The following is a 21,210-nucleotide window of genomic DNA, read 5'->3' as shown; positions in this document are numbered from 1 at the left end:
CACAAAAAAAGATCAGAATCCACCTACCGTCAAACATAAGGTCAGTAAAAAATCCTCATTAAAGATACCTCACTGCATTGGCCTGATTGAAATTTTTCAAACACTGTATTATTATAGTGGAGGTAAGGGCTGCGATTGCCCTGCCACAACCTCCTCCTCCTTTTCCCTTTCCCCCTCCTTTTTTTTTGAGAACCTTTGGTACAGAAGGCATATTTGAAACAGGGAAGAAATCTGAGAAATTGCTCCCAGGGCAGGGAAAGGCTGCTTAATCAACTGTTCCTCCAATCTATAGCAAAGAAACCCGCTCTCTGATGCCAAAGAGGTGTTAATGATAGAGATTATAAAAAGGAACTGTTGAAGTACATCTTCCAAGCATCCCCATAAAAGCCTGACTGGCAACAGATCAAGAAAACAGGTTGCAGCTACAGGGCCAAATCTATATCAGCAAAAGATCTGGCAGGTTTAAAATATATAAACAAGAACTGAAGTCTATAGTTCAGAATCACAATTATTCAGTCCTGCTGGAAATTCAGCAGTTGAGCCATTTGTTGTAGGATTTGAGTTTCTCCCGGTTATTTGTTTTTAGGCAATATCCAATGTGGCCTGTCTTCCAACATACATTTTTTTTTTTTTAAGTGTTTATTGATTACTTACACACACACGTGCAGAGAGAAAGAGAGAGAGAGAGAGAAACATTGGGTGGTATCTAACACATCCTGTCAGTGCAAGGAATTCTTCTTTCACAGTGGGACTTTATCCCCTCCCTCTTCTCCCCCAAGAGGTGGAGCTAGCTGCTCTGGCCCCCCGAGTGGTGCACATGCAGTCCACTGGGGCAGGGCAAGCATCCCAGGGGGGCACCACCTGTGGCAATTGGCGAGTGTCCCAGGGGGGCGGGACGGCAATGTCACCCCCCCTCAGGGATGACACCCGGGGTGGACCGCACCCCACGCACTCCCCACACTTGATTGCAACCCCATCCCACCCCCAGAAAACCTCTAAGTGGTTTACAAAAATACAAAATACTATAATTATCACTAAAAAAACGGTTTAAAATGTATCTAAAAACATTCAAAAGGTGATTGAAACAGGAAATGTGCCTGTCTTGATTTATATTTGTGTGCCAACATTTCCTTTTCTCATTCTTTATTATTTGCTTTGTATATGGTACTGCTACTGCACTTTTAGGTTGTTAATAACCTAATAAAGGTTAAAAAGAAAAAGATGATTAAAATCAAGTGTAGCTAAAAATAAATGAAACACATATAGTAATAGTAATAATAATAATTTATTATTTGTACCCCGCCCATCTGGCTGGGCCTCCCCAGCCACTCTGGGCGGCTTCCATAGAAACAAAAAATACAGTAAAATATCACAGATTAAAAACTTCCCTGAACAGGGCCGCCTTAAGATGTCTTCTAAATGTCAGGTAGTTATTTATCGCTTTGACATCTGATGGGAGGGCGTTCCACAGGGCGGGCGCCACTACCGAGAAGGCCCTCTGCCTGGTTCCCTGTAGCTTTGCTTCTCGCAATGAGGGAACTCTCAGAAGGCCCTCGGCGCTGGACCTCAGCGTCCGGGCAGAACGATGGGGGTGGAGACGCTCCTTCAGGTATACTGGGCCGAAGCCGTTTAGGGCTTTAAAGGTCAACACCAGCACTTTGAATTGTGCTCGGAAACATATTGGGAGCCAATGTAGTTCTTTCAAGACCGGTGTTATGTGGTCTCGGCGGCCGCTCCCAGTCACCAGTCTGGCTGCCGCATTCTGGATTAGTTGTAGTTTCCGAGTCACCTTCAAAGGTAGCCCCATGTAGAGCGCATTGCAGTAGTCCAAGCGGGAGATAACTAGAGCATGCACCACTCTGGCGAGACAGTCCGCGGGCATGTAGGGTCTCAGCCTGCGTACCAGGTGGAGTTGGTAGACAGCTGCCCTAGATACAGAATTGACCTGCGCCTCCATGGACAGCTGTGAGTCCAGAATGACTCCCAGGCTGCGCACCTGGTCCTTCAGGGGCACAGTTACCCTATTCAGGACCAGGGAGTCCTCCACACCAGCCCGCCCCCTGTCCCCCAAAAACAGTACTTCTGTCTTGTCAGGATTCAACTTCAATCCATTAGCCGCCATCCATCCTCCAACCGCCTCCAGGCACTCACACAGGACCTTCACCGCCTTCACTGGTTCTGATTTGAAAGAGAGGTAGAGCTGGGTATCATCCGCATACTGATGAACACCCAGCCCAAACCCCCTGATGATCTCTCCCAGCGGCTTCATATAGATGTTAAAAAGCATGGGGGAGAGGACGGAACCCTGAGGCACCCCACAAGTGAGGGCCCAGGGGTCTGAACACTCATCCCTCACCACCACTTTCTGAACACGGCCCAGGAGGAAGGAGCGAAACCACTGTAAACAGTGCCCCCAGCTCCCAGCCCCGCTAGACGGTCCAGAAGGATGTTATGGTCTATTGTATCAAAGGCCGCTGAGAGATTCTATATGTCTGGGTAGGTTTGGTTAAACTATTTTATAATCTATTTGGCTAAAGCATTTATAGTCTATTTAGATATTTATATTATCGGAAGTGCCCTGAGAATGAGATGGAAGAATAGAAGCCTGCTTTGCAGAGGAAGAAATAATTTGAGACACTGAAGGGCAGATCTTGGCATAACACCAGGTTTTGCAGTCACACAAATGGCACAATGATGGGCTGAAGGATGCAGTGTGGACTGCAACTCTGCTTGCGCAGACTGCAACAAGGTGAGGGACATGGGAAACTGCCAGCCTAGACCTAACCGGCACCAGAGAGAAACAGCTCGTCTGGTTCATATCTAGGTCCTGACAAGAGAAAGATATGATGCTTTGTACTGGTTCTTTCACAATAGAGGATAAGAAATAAAATGCCAAAGATGTCATAGTTTGACAATCCTGTTTTGCCCATAACACTAGCAGTTTAGTTTTCCCATTATAATTACTTCTGTGGAAACATCTAAATTTCAACAATTGAATAAAATGCCACCAGTCAAGATAAGGCTGAAGGAAGACACATTTGTATTTCGACAGAATTCACTTCGCTTTCAAAGACATTTGTATTTTGGTGGGCAAGATCAGAAAGATGGAGGCATCGCCTAATCTTTTGCCGTAGTTTATGTAGGCAGAACACATCTCCATCTCTATAAATTGCATGCTGAAGTACAAAGATACAGCTCACGTGTAAGGTCACCCACAACATTTTTCTTGAGAGACCAAAGTACATCAATAATATTTCTCTTAAATCTTCTTCTTCTTCTTCTTCTTTAACAACTACAGTTCCTGTAATTTTAAAAGCCACACCGCGGTTACGGAAATTTAAGGCTGCCACAAACACAATTTAAAGCCACTGAGCTCCAGGTTTAAAAGCTGAAGCCTCATTACCTTGCGTGAGGTAGGAATAGGGAACATGTATTAATATGACGGACAGAATGTGAACAGAATACAGCATCTACTGAACCTATCTAATCTATGTAAAGTTATTATCCCAGCAAAAAAGAATTCCATAAGGGAAACACTGTACTTTAGGCTACCACTTTGTCCAAACACAAAGCACAATTCAGTTCAACATTTTAAGTCCCATTAATTCAGAAGGGACAGTTTTAGGGACATACTAAATTCCACGGGTAAAGCCAATGGGATTTAAAAGTGCTGAGCTTTGATGGATCATTTCCATATATACCTATCACTTTCCTACTGTATGAGAATTTAGCAGTGCTCTGAATTGTTTTGCATCCTTTCCCTAGAACCGGTGCTGGCTTCATCCACCCAAGTCAGTTTGTGTTTTCCTAATAAGATGAAGACTGAAGCCTTTTTCTTGTTGTTTCTGCTTCCTGCAAAAATTCAGATCATTTCTTTCCTGGCAAATCTTCTCTGGACGCTGCTAGACTGTCACTATTTTCAGGTGTGATGCAATCACATACTGAGAAGTTCAGGCTCCACATTTATAGCTGATTGGGAGGTCTTCCCCCACAATCCCAGTTCTCCCAAATATCAGACATTTTGCAAGAAGGAAAGTGAAGGGAAAATGCACTGCAAAGTGTGGGATGTAACATCTTGCTTTGATGCAACATCACCTAAATCCTCCCTGCAAACAAATCAGAAAGAGTGCTCATTAAATAGCCAATGTTGTCTATTCTCCCTTCAAAAAAGTCAGGATCAATGCTCAATAAACTGCTGTCATGCTTTCCATAATGTACTAGGTGGGCTGGAAAATTCCCAGCACTGATGTATGAAACAATAGTGCAAATGAAGAGCAGAGCTGCTCCGTTGCACAGTCCCTGCTTACTGTCACCCCTTCTACAGAAATAACTCCCTTTGATTTAATAATGTTGGCATTTATATGCATAATAGATTATCTGTCTCCAAGCCAACTCAATCATGTTTAGCAAGGTATTGAAAGACGGCAGCATATGCTCACAGTTCGATGTATTCCCCTTATCTCCCACCATCACTTTATTACAGGCCACAGGTGAAGCTTTCCCTATAATTCTATTTCCATACCAGAAAAGCTTAACCTGTTGAAATTCTGCTTGCCATATAGCTTTTAAAGTCATAAGAACCCTGCTCTCCCCCATGCCAACCCTAAACCAAAGCCTAGGCTTTGATCCTGTATTCACTCACCTGAGAGCAAGTTAAATGCTAAACACAAAGAGACTTATTTCATAGCAGACATATTGTGTCTTAATAAGTGCCTTGGCTTTAGCTCCTGCGCAGCAGGAGACATGCCCACGCCATTTTGCAAAGTTGTCACATTTTGCATTTGCCATTTGGGAGGAAGGTGATTCTTTAACATCCACCTGTACTGTACTCACAGTGCAGTGGAATTTGCAGAAAATAACTCCAAATAACATGAAGATAACAAGGCAAGCAGTTTTTGCTAAACAGGCCGGCAACATCGAAACAGCACAAAAGCCCCCCCAAAATGATGATGACAGTAGTAAATATATGAGAAAATAAATTGGAAATTTGATGAAGATTGTTCGTTGTTGTATTGTATCAGCCATAATGTGACATTTCTTGTTTGTATGATGCTTGAATTTTGTTTTCTTACATTATTTTTCAAAGAAATCAAACATCAAAAAAGAAATACTTGTTACTGTATTGTTTTAAAAGAACAGGAATCTGCCTTATGCAGAGTTGGACCACAGGTCCATCTAGAGCCATACGTAGACTTACAGCAAGTTTTCAAGGTGTTTAAAACTCTTCAATCCAACAATGAAATAAAGCACTGTTACTAAACCATAGCCTCCAAAATTCCACAGATGGAGTGATGGCTGGATGCAAGGGACCAGGAAGGAAGTCACACATGAACCACAGGAAGTTCAGTCAATGGATGAGACACATAGCAGTGTCTGTAGTAGCTGAAACAACAGGATACTAAAGTTGCCACTGGGGCAAAGAAGCAAGAGTCTTCAGGTGAAAGGGGCTCTGGTTTTGGGGGAGCTCCTGCAGACGGGAGGACGCTACCCCAGCCACCCTTAATGATAAGCCTCCAATGTTTCCATATGTGGCTACAACACTTGATCTGATGATATCTGCTTCTGGACTGTAGATCTGGCTGATGGCGGTATCCTGTTATCCACACTTTGTAGCAAATGTGTTCTCAAGAGTCAGCCTGCATGGCCTGCTCAGAGATTGGTAAACATACAGTCACCCTAGAAACCATGAACTGTAAACACCTCAGCTGTTAGTGGCAATGGAAGAGCTCCAAGCCACGAATGTTGAAAAGGCTGCTCGTTCCTTGCCAGAACAAAACAAAAAGGCGGCATTGTTAATCCATCTCTGAGCTGGATTATCTTTTCCAAATCAGCCGCTAGCCCTTTGAGTGTCAAACGGACCATTTAGGGGTGTGGGGAAAACAGCTGGTTTTTACTGGGCAAAAGCATAGGAGGTCACTAAGTAAAACCTTATTTGGCTGTTATTGAGAACTTCCCCGTGCCAGTGGATGAAATTCATTTCCTTGTTTCAGACAAATCTAGCCTCACCCAGGTAGAGCAGCTGTGTTACATTTGACAAGGACAGAATCTTCAGAGAGAAAGAGGAGGGGAATTGTTGGATAGAGGCAATGTTTATCCCCACCTCCATTCAATATTAAATCTCTCGGCAGGAGTGTGGGACAGATATAAGTGGGTCATACAGCATCGTGGAGAAAATAAATGTCATTTCAAATGTGGTGACTCTGTGCAAGAGCTGCACCTTGGTTTCAAATCAAAGGCGTCTTGTTGAAGCTCAGCAACACATAAACACATTTCAGTTTATCTCCACATTGACTTAAAAATAATTAAAATCCCAAATGGAAAGGGGTAGACTTTTTAGTTCCTCAAGACTTTGCAAATTGCTATGAAGGGAAAGGCGGGGGAAAGCTTTCTGAAGTAAAGGTAGTGACCTATTTCACTTATGTGAAGCAACCGGAATTAAATTTATTTCAGCTTTAAAACACAGCAGCCATTTGAACAATTTAACACAGGCTCTCCCCCCCCCCCCGCTATTAACAGAGGCCATTAATAAGTAACATTTACAGGTTTGTGTCAGCTTTCACCGTCTTTGCAATGTGCACCCCAGTGTAGATTTGAACTGTAGCAACCTCACCAAGAATATATGGGCCATGCCCTTTGTCTGGCATATATCAGTAGAATACACTGAAATCATTACTTGCGTGGATTTATGACAGTATGATCAGGGGCATTTATTTTCATAAATAACTTCCTTTTTATATCATCGCTACATTCCTGCATGTAAAAGAAATATAAAAGAATGCAGACACCTTTCCCCTGGGCCCTTTCCCCCCACACTTTCCTGTGGGCCTGTCACAGACTGGAGGTAGAGGAAAGGTGGCAGGAACCAGCTGGGGAACCCCCACGGGAAGAAGGCTCAGAAGCTGGGGACTGGTGGTGGGACAATGATGAGTGATTGCAGGGAGAAAAGGGAGCAGACCGGGAGGAGGTAACAGGGTTCAGTGAGTGGGGGGAGCCTGTAGCAGAGAGAAGTCCAGAACCACAGGCAGAAGCTGAAGCAGGAGAGGCCAAGAGGCAGAGATGAGTCCAACTGGTGAAGAGTCAAGGGTGTATCCCCCTCCTGCTGCAACAAACTCCCTCCCCACTGGTCTCACAGAACCAGGAGAGGGATGAAGAGCGCAGAGGAGAAGTTAGCTTCAAACAGAAACAGTCTCAGATTGCTTAGGCGAAACCCTGGTGAGGAGAGGACTTAGGCAGCTGTGGGGAGGCGGCGACCTTCAGTCTCTTCATGGAAGCAAGAGCTGCCTGTGCAGATCATGTTTTTGCTAATGAAGAGTTAACTCCAACTTGCTTGGTGTGATTTACTCCTGGCTTGCTCCTGTCAATGCCCTTCCTTTCTTCCCTTTCTCTTTGGCTACTTCATGCTCCGCTCCCCTTCTTGTCTATGCCCAGGCTTTTTGTGAACTTTATTCTAGCCAAGTCCCTCTTATCAGCCACACTAATTGTAAATGTTCTGTCGCTAAAAACTCAGCCCAAAGTGTCAAAATATTGACACTTATCGTAATAGCTTAATCAATGCCCCCCCCTCTATGTTTGTGTGACAACTGGTAACTTTATCCTCTCTGTAAGAGTTCGTGATAAACAAATGTATTTGAAAGAAACCATAAATGTATTTGAAAGAAACTAGTGTGCCTGTTGCTGGATTCCAGGCACTATGTTTCAACTGACTTTGAAGGTAGGTAGATAAAGAACTAGACCTATTGAATGTATGGCTGAGTGTAAACCATTCACTTTAATGTTTCCTAAAAAGTTTCACTCATTTTTGTCCAGGATTTGAACTGTGTGGACCTTCAATCACATCTCTTTATCCCATAATTATCTTGTCAATGATTCAAATACTTACATCCTTTTTTATCTTGTCTTGTCAACATAAATTGAAGTTCCTGCGGTGGCTTAAACACTAACATAACAAACTAAAACAACAGTAATCAAAAAATAAAGACTATTCCAAGTTAAAAATGCTTTAAAAGTTATGTAAAATCCAGAAATCTTATTGCATGGTACCTAAATGATAGTACTGAGGGCACCTGAGGGCTGAGCTGGCCCAGGATGTCTTGGCTGGCGCAGAAATCAGCATCTATGGGCGTAGCCAGAGGGGGCAGCTGCCCCCCTAAATAAATAAAAACCAATAAAAATACATAGCTAACTGTCTTGCCCCCCTCCCAACAAAAATCCTGGCTGTGCCTATGTCTGCATGCCAGTGGCGTAGCGTGGGGGGTGCAGGGGGACCAGCCGCACCGGGCACAACATCTGGGGGTTAGGGTTAGGGGACGCAAATCCACGGGTTAGGGGGCGCAAATTACTTGCCTTGCCCCGGGTGCTGACAACCCATGCTACGCCACTGCTGCATGCCCCACAACATCTCTCCAAGCTGCCATGTGGCAGAGAGCCAGTGTGGTGTAGTGGTTAAGAGCGGTAGTCACGTAATCTGGGGAACCGGGTTCGCGTCTCCGCTCCTCCACATGCAGCTGCTGGGTGACCTTGGGCCAGTCACACTTCTTTGAAGTCTCTCAGCCTCACTCACCTCACAGAGTATTTGTTGTGGGGGAGGAAGGGAAAGGAGAATGTTAGCTGCTTTGAGACTCATTAAAGGGAGTGAAAGTCGGGATATAAAATCCAAACTCTTCTTCTTCTCTTCTTCAGGGCTGTGGTGGTGGTCCCACCGCTCCATAAATCCACGCCAAGCTCATGGGGGGCAATTCAGGATTGCACCCTTATTGTCTTTAAAATCTGATGATAACAGAACAACGTATTATGCTACGGAAGGAAGTTGACAACTGATGGTATATAAGAACTGCCACATATGGTTTGATATTGTCTTCAATTTACTGAGAGTGGGAGACCTGGGATTTGGAAAGGTGTACCATATTTTCTTTCTTTCTGAGTTTTTCCCCCATCTGCAAACTTCTGACATTATAACAAGGTTTCAAATTTGGATTTATTTATTTTTAAAAGATAAATGCTGGAAAAGAGAAAGGGCTTATAAATGGCAATCCTATATCCATGCATACTGCAGTAAGACTTAGAGTAAATCCTTATTTTCCTGGAAAGGATTTTTCCCCACCCAATTCTGGATTTCTTCATTTCATTTAGTATCTTTGAAAAAATGGGTGTGTGTTTATGTGGCGAAAAATACCTTTATAATATTATTAGTATTTAAATAGACATCGGGATTTAGGTGAGATAAGGCACCACCTAGTGGTGAGAGTTGCATTTGAAACAACTTAATAATATTTTAAGTTGGATTCAGCATTTCCAGATGCGAAATTGCAAGACAGAAAAGCCCAAGGTTACAAAAAATATGTGAGAGACCAGCAACTTCAGCAACGTTCAGCTGTTAGGTTTAGACGCTCACAAATTTTATTTAACATTTTTATTAAGGGTTTGCACACACAACCACAAGATTCATTTTGGATCCCACTTTGAAGCTGGTGACTGCAGAGCGCAATCCTGAAGACAGGGAACAAACTGGCGAAGCAGCACTTGGCAGGATTGAACCCCGCTCAGCAGATGACATCATCCAATGATATCAGTTGATGGCAGGTGTGGTTTGTGAAAAATGATCTTGCAGGCCAAAGCTGGGCTCTTGGGAGGAGTCCCTACCCCTGGCATAGACAACGCTGAGATCGATGGAGTATATCTGACTCAATATAAGCCAGCTTCCTATCTTCCTATGAACCTGGGACTTTCCACATGTAAACATATGGTCTGTCACTGAACTGTAGCGCCCTCCGTCTTTTGATCCTGGCTCTGCAAAGTAGAAATGCTCCACTTTAGAAATTTATTTCTAGAAATAACCAGTTGCAGAATGCCAGGAATGAAAACAAATTTCTTCCCACTTGAGTGACTGGGCTAATACAGCCCCTGCACTTTCATCATAATCTAAACTAATGAGATCAAATGCCATTTTAATGAAAACATGGCATCTCTAGTTTATTGATTTATTTCTACTTAAATCACACTTGATAGCACAAACAGGAGAACTTGCCCCTCTAGCCAAAGCACTTTTGTATTCAGGACAAAACTACAGTGGTACCTCGGGTTACAGACGCTTCAGGTTACAGACTCCGCTAACCCAGAAATAGTACCTTGGGTTAAGAACTTTGCTTCAGGATGAGAACAGAAATCGGGCTCCGGCGGTGTGGCGGCAGCAGGAGCCCCCATTAGCTAAAGTGGTGCTTCAGGTTAAGAACAGTTTCAGGTTAAGAACGGACCTCCAGAATGAATTAAGTTCTTAACTCGAGGTACCACTGTATTAATATTTCTCTTCATCCCCCTCCCTCAACCAGAAAGCCTTCAAAACCTTCCAACCAAGCAGAGGCATTGTATTATTGATGCAGCATGCTTCAAAAAGAGAATGTGGTCAGATGGAAGCCTTCTCAAATTCATGAAAATATGAGAAGATTGATATAAAAAGCATTCTTTGTCACCATATAACTCTATCCGTATAGTTTTGCTACGAGCCCTCATTTAAGAATGTAAGAGCTGACTCAGAGCAGGTCAAATTCTCTGTCCATCAAGCTGAGTTTTTGGCTCCCATCTCCTGCTGTCTGATCCCTTTTAACTTAGATTCCAAAGAATGGAACATGGGACCTTCTGTATTCAAAGTATGTGTTCTAACAAACACATATTTTTGTAAGATTATATTGGGCTGCTTTTTTTCTATTCCAGGAACAGAAATTCAGTTGCACAGCTGCCTAAAATGAATTCCTCCATTAATTTCAAAGGCAGAGCCAAATCCTTTGCTTGCACAGATTGCTGCTGTCTATTGCATTTAATGGGGTCCTTTTTGTTCCCTATAATCATATGGATCATTGAATGCATGTAGTTTCGGTCAAAACTTTTTATTATGAAGGACACTGAATCCAGAGATAGCTCTAAAAATAACTTTAATGTTTTATAGGTTTTTTATGACAAAACTGTAATTGGAATATTATAAATTGTTTCAAAAGATTCAGACAGAAATATAGATCTCCAAAATACATAACAATAGTTTGTAATTTAAATGATAACTTATAATTACATAAGTACTTAAGAGGCACTAAAAGTTATTTTAAATAGCCATAACCTTCAAATTGCTGATTTATTTTGAGAGGTGAGACTAATACATGTAGCTTGGAAACCACTGAGAACACAACATCAAATTCTGGTGATTTCATGTGGAATAAGATATACGTCTCCTTTTTGCTCAGCATTTCCAGTACATTCAAAACTGCTGCACATACTAACTGATTTCCCAAAACCAGTCTATTGTGCAGAGGTCAGAGAAAAGTCAACTCAATGAAATATTGTCCTTGTACATTTTACATAAGCCAGTGTGGGCATGTTGTTGAAACGACCACAAAAAAATCTATTCAACTTATATCTTCGATTAATTAAAATCTGCAGATAAGGTTTCATTTTTCTGGTAATATTCACCGATAGCCAAAGAATTTCTTCTTTTATGGGAAAAAGGAGAGGGGAAAAAAAGGAAATCCGTTAGTTAATTACAGGAGGGGGAAGATAAACACTAATTTGTCAGAACAGGTGCATTAAGTTTGATAATGTTTAAAAAATTTATAGAAGCAGTTTCTTCAAGGTCCTATGTGAGTTATGAAGCCTAATTTTCTTTTCATAGCTCTGTGATAAAATTTTATCCACGTTATAAAAAGGGTCTTTACTAAAAATGACCGGAAATCTGAACTACCTGGCCATGCAATAAAAACACATTCCACTGTTGCAAAGTGTCAGGCAAGCCAGGTTTAGCTGGAAATTGATCGATAAGTCTTCCTTTTACACTTGAGTGCATTCACTTTTTCTTCATTGGATAATAGTTTTTTTAATGGGTTTTCCATTAATATTGGTCTTTACTGTTAGCAAGAAAAGGCAGACATTAAAAAGAGACAGGAACAGCAAAGAAAAAGTTTAGTGATCTTTAATGATATGGTGCAAAATACCAGGAAGTGTTATGATGTTCCCTTAAAAAAAAGCAGGTGTCATGTTAAATGCTGTTGGCTGTTCCAGCAGAGCAAAAGGGATGTAAAACACAGTTGAGATAGACTGCTTGGGAGAGATTTCGCCTTTATTCTGGGAAAATCCATAGATGTAAGAGAGTCTATGGTCAACAACATTAAAAGAAAATATAGCTACTTCTTGTGGGGTTTCTACATCCGTATTTCTCAAAGCAATTTGCTAACCAGCAAAAAGCTTAATTCTGGAACTCACTGTCTGCCTTTAATATTTCAGGTTCCTCCTTTTTGACATTGAACATTGTCCGTAGCTACAAGAAATAAAACTTTACAAAAGAATAAAAGTGGATAGCTCTTTTTACACGCAAACTGTAAAATTGGAGCGACACTTAATTGTGGTCAGGTTACGTTCCAAGTATATGGCCTGGAACAGCTTGCAAGCTGAACTTCCCCAACCCGCAACTCCCCAGCACACATTCCACTGAATGGTTATATGAGGTGCTTACAGTTCCTTTGGGGCGGTGCTGTAAAAGCAGGAGTGAAGCTAGGACTTTATGGATGAGAATGTTATTGGTTTCACTGCTTAACTAAGGGAGATATTACCAGTTAGCGAAAGCTCAGTGCATTTACAGACGTACGTAAAATTGTGAGTCAGAAATAGGTGGAGATTTTTCAACTATTATGGTATATTTTTGGGACTGATGGTCAGAGAACTCGGTGCGAATACATAGATTACCACCCACTTTACTACACTCAAGTAGGGTTGGTTCCTGAATTCTTGATAAAAATAGAATGCATGGGCAGAAGATGAGGATAGTGGAGGGAGAAAGTAGTTCTGTGGTGGGTCCATCTGGGTGCAGAACTGAACAGAGGGCACCTGTGTAGGGGGCAGCCATGCTATCCTGACCAGACTGGGAGTGTAGGCTTCTAGGCTCTGGAATTTATCATCATGGGACAGATCCCAGAGCCGACTGTAAAATGTGATCCTGAATAAAGACTAAGAGGAAAGGAGCTATTGTTTATCTACTGCAGTCCCTGGCATTCATTAAACAGAATTGTCTGCATAAGCTGTGGTCTGCCTGGCATGGATTAGTCTCTGGCTGTCACTCTCCAAAGGTCACTGAGGGGACAGAAAAATACATGATGCATCTGAAACCATTAACATTTGTTAACTAATCTGGATACCAACCTAATACATTTTGGCAACACTAAAATGCATTAGCAGCAAAGGTCCGCAGAGCTAAACCAAGGACTCAGCTACATTAGTCAAAAAACAATGCGTTGAATGTGTTATAAACTATAAAGATGGCACCAGAGAGTAAACAACTTATCTATGCATTTTTTACATGGAAAAATTTTCCTTTTAATTTAATTTCTGAATTATTTATAGCGTCGCCCCCCCATATTTTTTTGCCCATATTTTTTAAAAAATGGTGGTGGGTGGTATTCCTAGTAGCATTGCTGCAATGCAAGTTCCATGCATTCTATAAAAGACTGAACCCTTGTGTAATAACACACACACACACACCACTGGTCACGAACTAGCAGAATTAAGTGCATTATTGACCATGGTTTTAAACATGCTTGACTCTATGCCAGATTGTGCCAAGATATGTTAAATGTTTGTTACGACCCCACCCCAATGCAGCTCTCCTGGAAAATGTGTGGGGTTAGGATTGGTCGCTTCTCTAAAGGAAGATACATTCTTAACTGGGGAGCAGCAACATCACTTCCTACCAATGCAATTCAAACTGGCTGCATTGGAAGTGACTACAGAAATGGCAAAATAAGGAATGATTTTAAAACTGGTGCTGTTTAGGAAATACAGAGGTCCAAACCTATGGGATAATACAAGTGATATCAATTGAATAGCAAGTTACAACATTCTAAGAACATTTATTGTGATTTAGCGACATTTATTGAAAGGGATGGAATGCCTCATGAGTCTGAGTTGGCACTGGCTAAAATAACTAGATTTTTTTAAACGTCAATGACTACTTACCTAGTCGTTGGAATGCTGATCAGTTCTGCATGTAAGAGCCAGAAGACTGCCATTTGTGTTGACCTGTATATATTTTTAAAAGTCACTATTAATATTGCTGCATTTTTTTAAAAAAAGAAATTCACAGGAATCATGATGTTGCCAAGACTTCAGTCATACTGTCTATAACTATTCTGCTACATATTCTGCAGTAATTTTTTATTTAAAATATTTCCTCCCAGGGTCATTTTTGCACACTGAGCTTTTTCAAGGGAACATAAGACATTAAATTCTCCAGTGTGCTTAGCCTTACTTGCACTTCTTCTGCCCTGCATGTTTTGAATGCTTGAATGCATTCACAGCATGACTTAATACAGAGCTTCCACATACAGAGAGACAAAGTACAGCAACTTCTGATCCACCAAGCTAACCAGCTTCATATGACGGATCTCCAGTAACTCAAGTGTCTTCCTGGTTTTGCAGTCTTCTGGGACAGGGGCAACCTTTTTAAAGTTGAGGCTTTTTTTAAAATTGAGAGCCATGTTCCATTGAGGAAAAGTAGTTTGGGACACATACTACCAGTGCTTGAAGCCAAAATCAAAAGTGGACAATCCCAGAGCTAACCCCAAGCCACCTTCCTATTTTTTTTCCCCATTTTGTCTTTGATTCTCTCTCACTCTCACACACATCCATTTATTCCCCCAGAATAAGCCCAGCCAGATGGGCAGGGTATTAATATATTATTATTATTATTATTATTATTATTCCTCCATCAATAGCCTATCCAGAGATTACCCAAAATAAATAGCCTCCTTTTCAGTGCAGCTACAGGGCCTGCAATCACCCTCCCTCTGCCATTAAAATAATCAAGAACATTTCTTGATTCCGCTTGCTGATGCTCTTCATTAATCTCTTACAGTCTGCAGCTTGCTGTACCTTGTAATACAGACTCAGAGACGCGAAAAAGGGAGCAGTGGCAAAGTCTCTGGGGTTGCAGAGAATGGAAAGAAAGCAGCAGCAGGAGGAGGAGAGAGGGTGTTGGGTCCCCTCTCACATTCTTACATGCTCCAGCACACTGAATGCAATGGAAGTGGCAGTGGATGAGGTCTACTTTTTACCGTGCAGGGGTGTAGGGACTAGTACAGAGACACAGGAATGTGAAGGAGGCCAGCAGATCTGATACCAACTTGGTACATGTGACCTCAGCATGGTGAAGGTGATCGAAGAACAAGGCTCTCCAGACCAGGAATATGGGGCTCAATTGGCTATAGTTGCATGCACCTGTTTCCTTTTTGTCTGTTTAATCAGTAAATGTGTATATACCTTTTACACATGATGTAAATAATGTGATTATCCCTTGAGAACAGCATTTTTCTTTCACAAATAGCCAGTGTGTGATGTGAATGCTTGGAGAGCTTTAACCTTTTGCCCTCCAGTCCCAATCAAGATTGGGTTCTCCACAACGGCTGTTTGCATGGGGTGGGGAACTCTCATGCAAATAGCAGCCACGGGACCCCTGATTGTGAGTGAGACCACATGAGGAACCCAGGGTTGCAGTCTCCCTAACTCCATGCCACGGTTCCATTTTGTATAGGGCCCCTGCATTGCACTCAGAGGCAAACCATGTTATTAACGTCATCAGTTGTTTGGCCCACAATTGACAAAGTTGTTAACCAAGGCAAAGTTATTTTTCAATGATGCTGAAGGAACAAAACAGATCCACAATTTTTAGTTGGAATTTTAAAACCAGAAGTGAGGTGAGACTCTACTAGTTCAACACAATCAATTTCTAACAAGACAATGATAGCAGTGATGTAGACAAAGGAGAAGAAAGGAAGGAAAGAAGGAAAACAGTCACAGAGTCCATTGTTTTTGTTTTGTTTTTAAAACAACGTGCAAGAAAACTCTCTATTAAGTCAACATTTTAATTACAGATTTTAAAAAACTGTTTAAGGAAAAACCTTCCTACGAGATGTGCAGACTGGCAAATTCTCCAGAGGACACTCTGTACATAGTATGGTCATTGGTCTGTCACTCCTGATTTTCATTTGCATCACCTTAATGTTTCCATAGCAGCAGAAATTACATTTCTCAGAGAAAGCTGCCAGGACCAGAGATGTTTGGTGGCACTTCAGCTTAATGATAAAAAGGAGTCCTGCTGATATTAAAGGGGTGTGTGGAATGAAATAATTGATTCAAATCAATAAGGTACAATGACCTGAAATTACTAACTTTATTAAAAATTGGGGAGGCTAGAAGACATTTAACATAATCAGGTATTTAGATAATTGAGTGGTATTCAATTCTTATCAAGCAGCCCTATGATCCATAGAATCTATTTTAGATAATATTTTTTAAAGATGCATTGGTAAGAGCAAGTACTAAATTTACTTGACAGGACTGACCTATTTAGTGACTAGGTTACATTTCAAGACGCAGGAGTGATTTTAGTCCCTGTGTGAATGGGAAAATACACTGTGTGAATAATTTAATTTAGGGGATCAACACAACAACAGAGCCATGAAAATGTTTTGAACTCCAAAATACTCTCTGAATTGGACAGATCTGTTAGGGATGGGTGATGGCACAAATCTGATATAGTGGTGATATAAATACCTCAATAGACATCTCGCATGTGTTAAGATCATGTTTCACCTGAAAGTTTCCAAGTTTAGCAAGCTGTAAATATCAACACATATCAGAGCAGTCAAAAGATTGGCCACATGTATGGTTTCACCAACTCACCACTTTTTAAAAAAGAAATATGGCTGTGTGAATCAGTCATCATTCTTGTGTGTTACCATAGCACACATTTTTCCATGAACAGGATATTGCAACTAATCCATGCAAAATTCTAATAGCTGAATTGTCCCTTAGTCCCATATTTAATTTATGAAAATAACATATTATTCAGCTTATAGAAAAATAAAGTTAGACATATTTTCCAATGAAGAGGGACTGGCTTGCTCAAGTTATTTTGCAGCTAGTCATCATTTTTATTTATTATTTTATTTAGTCAGTTTATATATGGCTTACTATACGTAAAGTATCCTAGTTTACAGGATGAAGTTTCTACACAATGAACACAGTTATGAGAGTAGATTGTAGACCTTTTCGGTAAGTGCTGTTTGTGAGGAATGATGTAAAGAAAGCTTTTTCCCCCCCTTCCAATTATCCACATGGAACTAACTGTGAACTTCTTATGGGTAAAATTCTTTTTGCTAAAGGCAACAAATATTAACCAACAATGTCAGGGACAAAGAATTTTGTTCAAAGATTCTCTATTTGTATAATCACTTGTCTTTAAAAATTTACCTAGTAAGTCAGTGAAATAAACTCCCCCTCTAGTGGCTTTGACAGTCCTGCAACAATTAACTTCAGACATTTGTTCTCCCTTGATTCTTTTTCTTTGAGTGAAGATACAGTTTCTGTCCAATTATTTTAAAATATTTAAAACTGCTCCAGAAATGGAGTTCCTAGCTATGATTTACTCCCAATGAGATCTCCTTCGCAACAGAAGTGACATAAGGGAAATCCTTAATCAGTTTCAGCAAAAAAGCCTTCTGCACCATCTGTTAATAACTGTGTTGCATTTATTGCTGTGGCGAGACCACACTTGGAAGACCGCATAGAATTCTGGTTGCCTCCGCCTCAAAAAGGGGACTGTGGAGCTGGAAAAGGTAGGGGAAAAGGGCAAGCAAAATGATCAAGCAACTCCCCTATGTGTAAAAGTCAAAACATTAGGAGCTTTTTTGCTTAGAGAAAGGACGAGTGAGGCATGACATGATAGAGGTGTGGAGAAAGTGGACAGAGAGATTTTTTTCCATTTCTGGTGAAACTAGAACAAAGAGAAATCCAATTAAGCTGAAAGTGGGAAGATTCAGGACAGACTGAAGGAATGACTTTTTCAAACAGCGCATACATAACCATGGAATTCACTCTAACAGGAGGCAATGATGGCCACTGACTCAGTTGGCTTTAAAAAAGAATAAAATAAATTCATGGAGGATAAGCCTATCAATGACTACTAGTAATACAACATAATTTACAGTCAATTATATAGTATGCGGTACTATTATTTAAATTTTATGATACAACCTTCCCGGTAACTTTTTCTGATGGTAAGACAATAATGTTGGTAGATTCTGGACCGTGCTGTTTCCGAATTCTGGCATAAAGAGCTCTAACTTCCAATTCATGTTTCATGGCTGAAACAACAGTTTTAAAATTCAGTTTTGAAAATTATTTGTCTACCAATCTCTTACAACATGTAAGTGTATAATTTAAGTTGTTACTGTCATACGTTTCAAGTCTTATATTCGTTTATGGACAAGTTATAAGAATACAGTGGTGCCCCGCAAGACGAATGCCTCGCAAGACGGAAAACCTGCTAGACAAAAGGGTTTTCCGTTTTTCAATGCACTTTGCAGGACGAATTTCCCTATGGGCTTGCTTCGCAAGACGAAAATGTCTTGCGAGTCTTTTCGCTCCCCACCTCCTTTTTCTAAGCCGCTAAACCGCTAATAGCCTTTTAGCAGCTAATCCGTTAATCCCTTAAGCCTTTAATAGCCGCTAATAGCCGCTAATAGCCGCTAATAGCCGCTAAACCGCTAATAGCGCTAATCTGCTAATAGGGTTAGTTTGCAAGACGAAAAAACCGCTAGATGAAGAGACTCGCAGAACGAATTAATTTCGTCTTGCGAGGTACCACTGTAGTTGGATATGAAAATAGGGTTGGGTGATTCTAGTTTGGAATTAATCAATGGATGTAGATTATTTCTGGACTGGGACTGTTAGGAATGACATGAAGTCTAGGACGTGGATGTAGATACAAATGGAATCTCCTGGAAATGTCAATGTTCACCTTATCTGCATGGATTCCCCCCTCCCCTAATTTTGCCAGTTAGCCACTGAGCTACATTTGATATCTGCTAGTGATATACAAAGCCCTACAAAGCTTGGGATCGGGATACTAAAAAAGTCTTTCCCCTCATATACCCAACTGATCAGAGTGCACTCTTTGAAAGGGGGTGTCCTGCAGATGCCATCTTCCACATGATGTTGGAATCAGATCTTTACTGTGTAGTGGCACCTATACTTCGCTACATATCAGTAAGGCACCTATTATCTTTTCAGTGCCTCTTGAAGACTTTCCTCTTCCAGCAAGTTTTCTAAATGGAGGTTTTAATCCTGGACATGATCTGTATTGGATTGAAATTATTTTCACATATGTAATCATTTTAACTGTTTTAACTATGTTTATATATGTAACTTTTATTGTTTTGTGAAATAACTTTTAGATGCTTCATAGGAAGCAATTCATAAATGAAATAATTATGTGCATGACTGCATTAAAATATTGTGTATTAAAATTATGGTGCAGATATATCACATGGGGCCTTACTCTTTTATGAACAATCCTCTCTGCCACTGCTTTTTGCTATGGTGAGGACTTGTGGTGGGGCACCAAAATTATCTTATATTGTGCTGAGTATATATAGGGGTGGCATGGGATTAGGATTTCCCTTTTTTCCCAAGACCCACATACCCCATCACTAAAAAAAATAATAGTGACTGTTATCAGACCTGAATCATTGGTCGTGTTTCTTCTGTGTTAAGTGAAGGGGAAATAGACAGTGGCAAGTGTTCTAGAGTCATCAGTGGAGTACAAAAGGGCTTCAACTCAAAATAACCCTTAAGTCAAACATATTCATTATATATCTATATAATCTATATCTATATCTATCTGGTCAGGTGCATATCAAACATGGCCAGGGAGTGTTTTGCTATCACATCTGGCCATGGCTGCCATCCAGACTTCTTGATCAGCCCACCCACCTCTTAGAAACATATCTCTTATCTACAAAAGAATCCTCCAGAAAATGTACCTTTTCTGCTCATAAAGGGATGGCCTGTGCAAACACAAACAATCATGTCTCTTTCTATTTCATCCCATGCTTGCAGCTGCTCACCATCAGGTGTGTACAATGTCTTTGCAGGTTGTGGCATTTTTAGCTGAGTTGTACAACTGTCAAGTAGCTGAAACATTAAAAACTGCATTAGTATTCAATGGTCCATGTTGGTTTGCAAGTTCAGCTTGCAGGTTAGAAAATACTGGCTTCCAATTCATTAGTGAGAACAGAGGTGCATACCAAGTAAGGCTAATTTCAAAGCAAGTGTTATGCATATACAATGTGTTGGACATGGTCTTGAATTCTTCTTCTTCTTATTATTATTATTCCTAATATTATTATTGTTGTTGTTGTTGTTACAATTGACAAAGCATGAAATTCAACGCCATACTAAGATGATCATTCCATCAGCACAAAGATTCATGCTTGCCAGAACAATCTCCCCTCTCTTCCCTCTGTCTTTGATCTGGAGATACTCCCAACCCTCCTGAGAAGATTTGGGGAGGGAATGGGGGCTGGCATGGGAAGGAGAGCAGGTCCTGTTGTTCTAGCAGGAATTGTTGTGTGGCCTTCCACTAGCACAACTTAGTAGAATAGGACCCAAGCATTCTTTTGCCTGAGAGTCAAGTACTGGATTGAGACCTCACAATTTGCATGGGGTGGAATAAAACAAAATGGGAGATGTATTAGAAAGTACTGAATATGTCCAAGCTGCTGCGAATTTTGGGGGAAATAGCCAATGTACAGATTTCATGGCTCAACATATTTGTATCTTATTTGGTTGAAGATTTTTGGCTCTAATAAATTCGTGATCTTAAACTCCATCCACGTTTCACATTTTCATTCCTGGGTTTGTGGGCACTAAATACAATGGTCTTTAGAAGCACTATTTTGCATGAGAGATTTCTTCTGCTTTACCTCTGCAATTGTTTGCCCCCAGGCATAAGCTCCTTGCTCAGGTGTAAATCCATTCACATATGCCCACACTCTTTTAGTTGTTGGCTGCTTGTAGAGCTCTCTGTGACTTTTCACCAGTAGTTTAGGAGAAAATGAAGAAGTTCTTTTGAACTGTAATGCTTGAAGCTCTGAAAGGTGCATCTAATATGAAACACAAGTCATGAAGTCATGAAGTTCATGTGTGATAATATCTTTAAAATAGTACTATTACTGAAGATTTTGCTGACTACTGATGCCAATCATTTGTTGTAACATTTGCACTGGCTGTTAATACTGCTGTTTTCATATATTCATCCACCATATTAAACCATAGTTATTAACTATGATTTAACACAAACCATAGTTTGTGTTCTTTCTCTTGGGTGTGCTCTGCTGG

At 40.9% G+C, this 21,210-nt stretch overlaps 1 protein-coding gene across 9 annotated transcripts in view; it reads right to left on the bottom strand.

The window, feature by feature from the left end:
- Positions 1-3,017: 3,017 nt before the first annotated feature.
- DCDC1 (doublecortin domain containing 1) overlaps positions 3,018-21,210 on the bottom strand; it is a 246,362-nt gene continuing 228,169 nt past the window's right edge. For 2 of the 9 annotated variants that reach the window (XR_014505400.1, XM_083415298.1), the window contains exons 36-40: positions 20,796-20,975; positions 19,854-20,004; positions 18,064-18,173; positions 13,987-14,049; positions 10,909-11,474 (exon numbers count right to left, since the gene is read on the bottom strand). Coding sequence is in view for 8 of the 9 variants with exons in the window: in XM_083415298.1 (XP_083271424.1) it covers positions 13,987-14,049; positions 18,064-18,173; positions 19,854-20,004; positions 20,796-20,975 (504 nt within the window). In the remaining variant the exon portion in view is untranslated. Of the gene's footprint in view, positions 4,107-9,730; positions 9,787-10,908; positions 13,823-13,986; positions 14,050-18,063; positions 18,174-19,853; positions 20,005-20,795; positions 20,976-21,210 lie in introns of those variants that run through there. The other 7 variants (XM_083415299.1, XM_083415305.1, XM_083415302.1 and 4 more) reach the window with 6 other exon arrangements.

This window comes from Podarcis tiliguerta, assembly GCF_965153285.1.
Source record: "Podarcis tiliguerta genome assembly, chromosome: 1".
NCBI classification, from domain to species: domain Eukaryota; kingdom Metazoa; phylum Chordata; class Lepidosauria; order Squamata; family Lacertidae; genus Podarcis; species Podarcis tiliguerta.
This window is presented reverse-complemented; position numbering and strand designations above follow the sequence as displayed.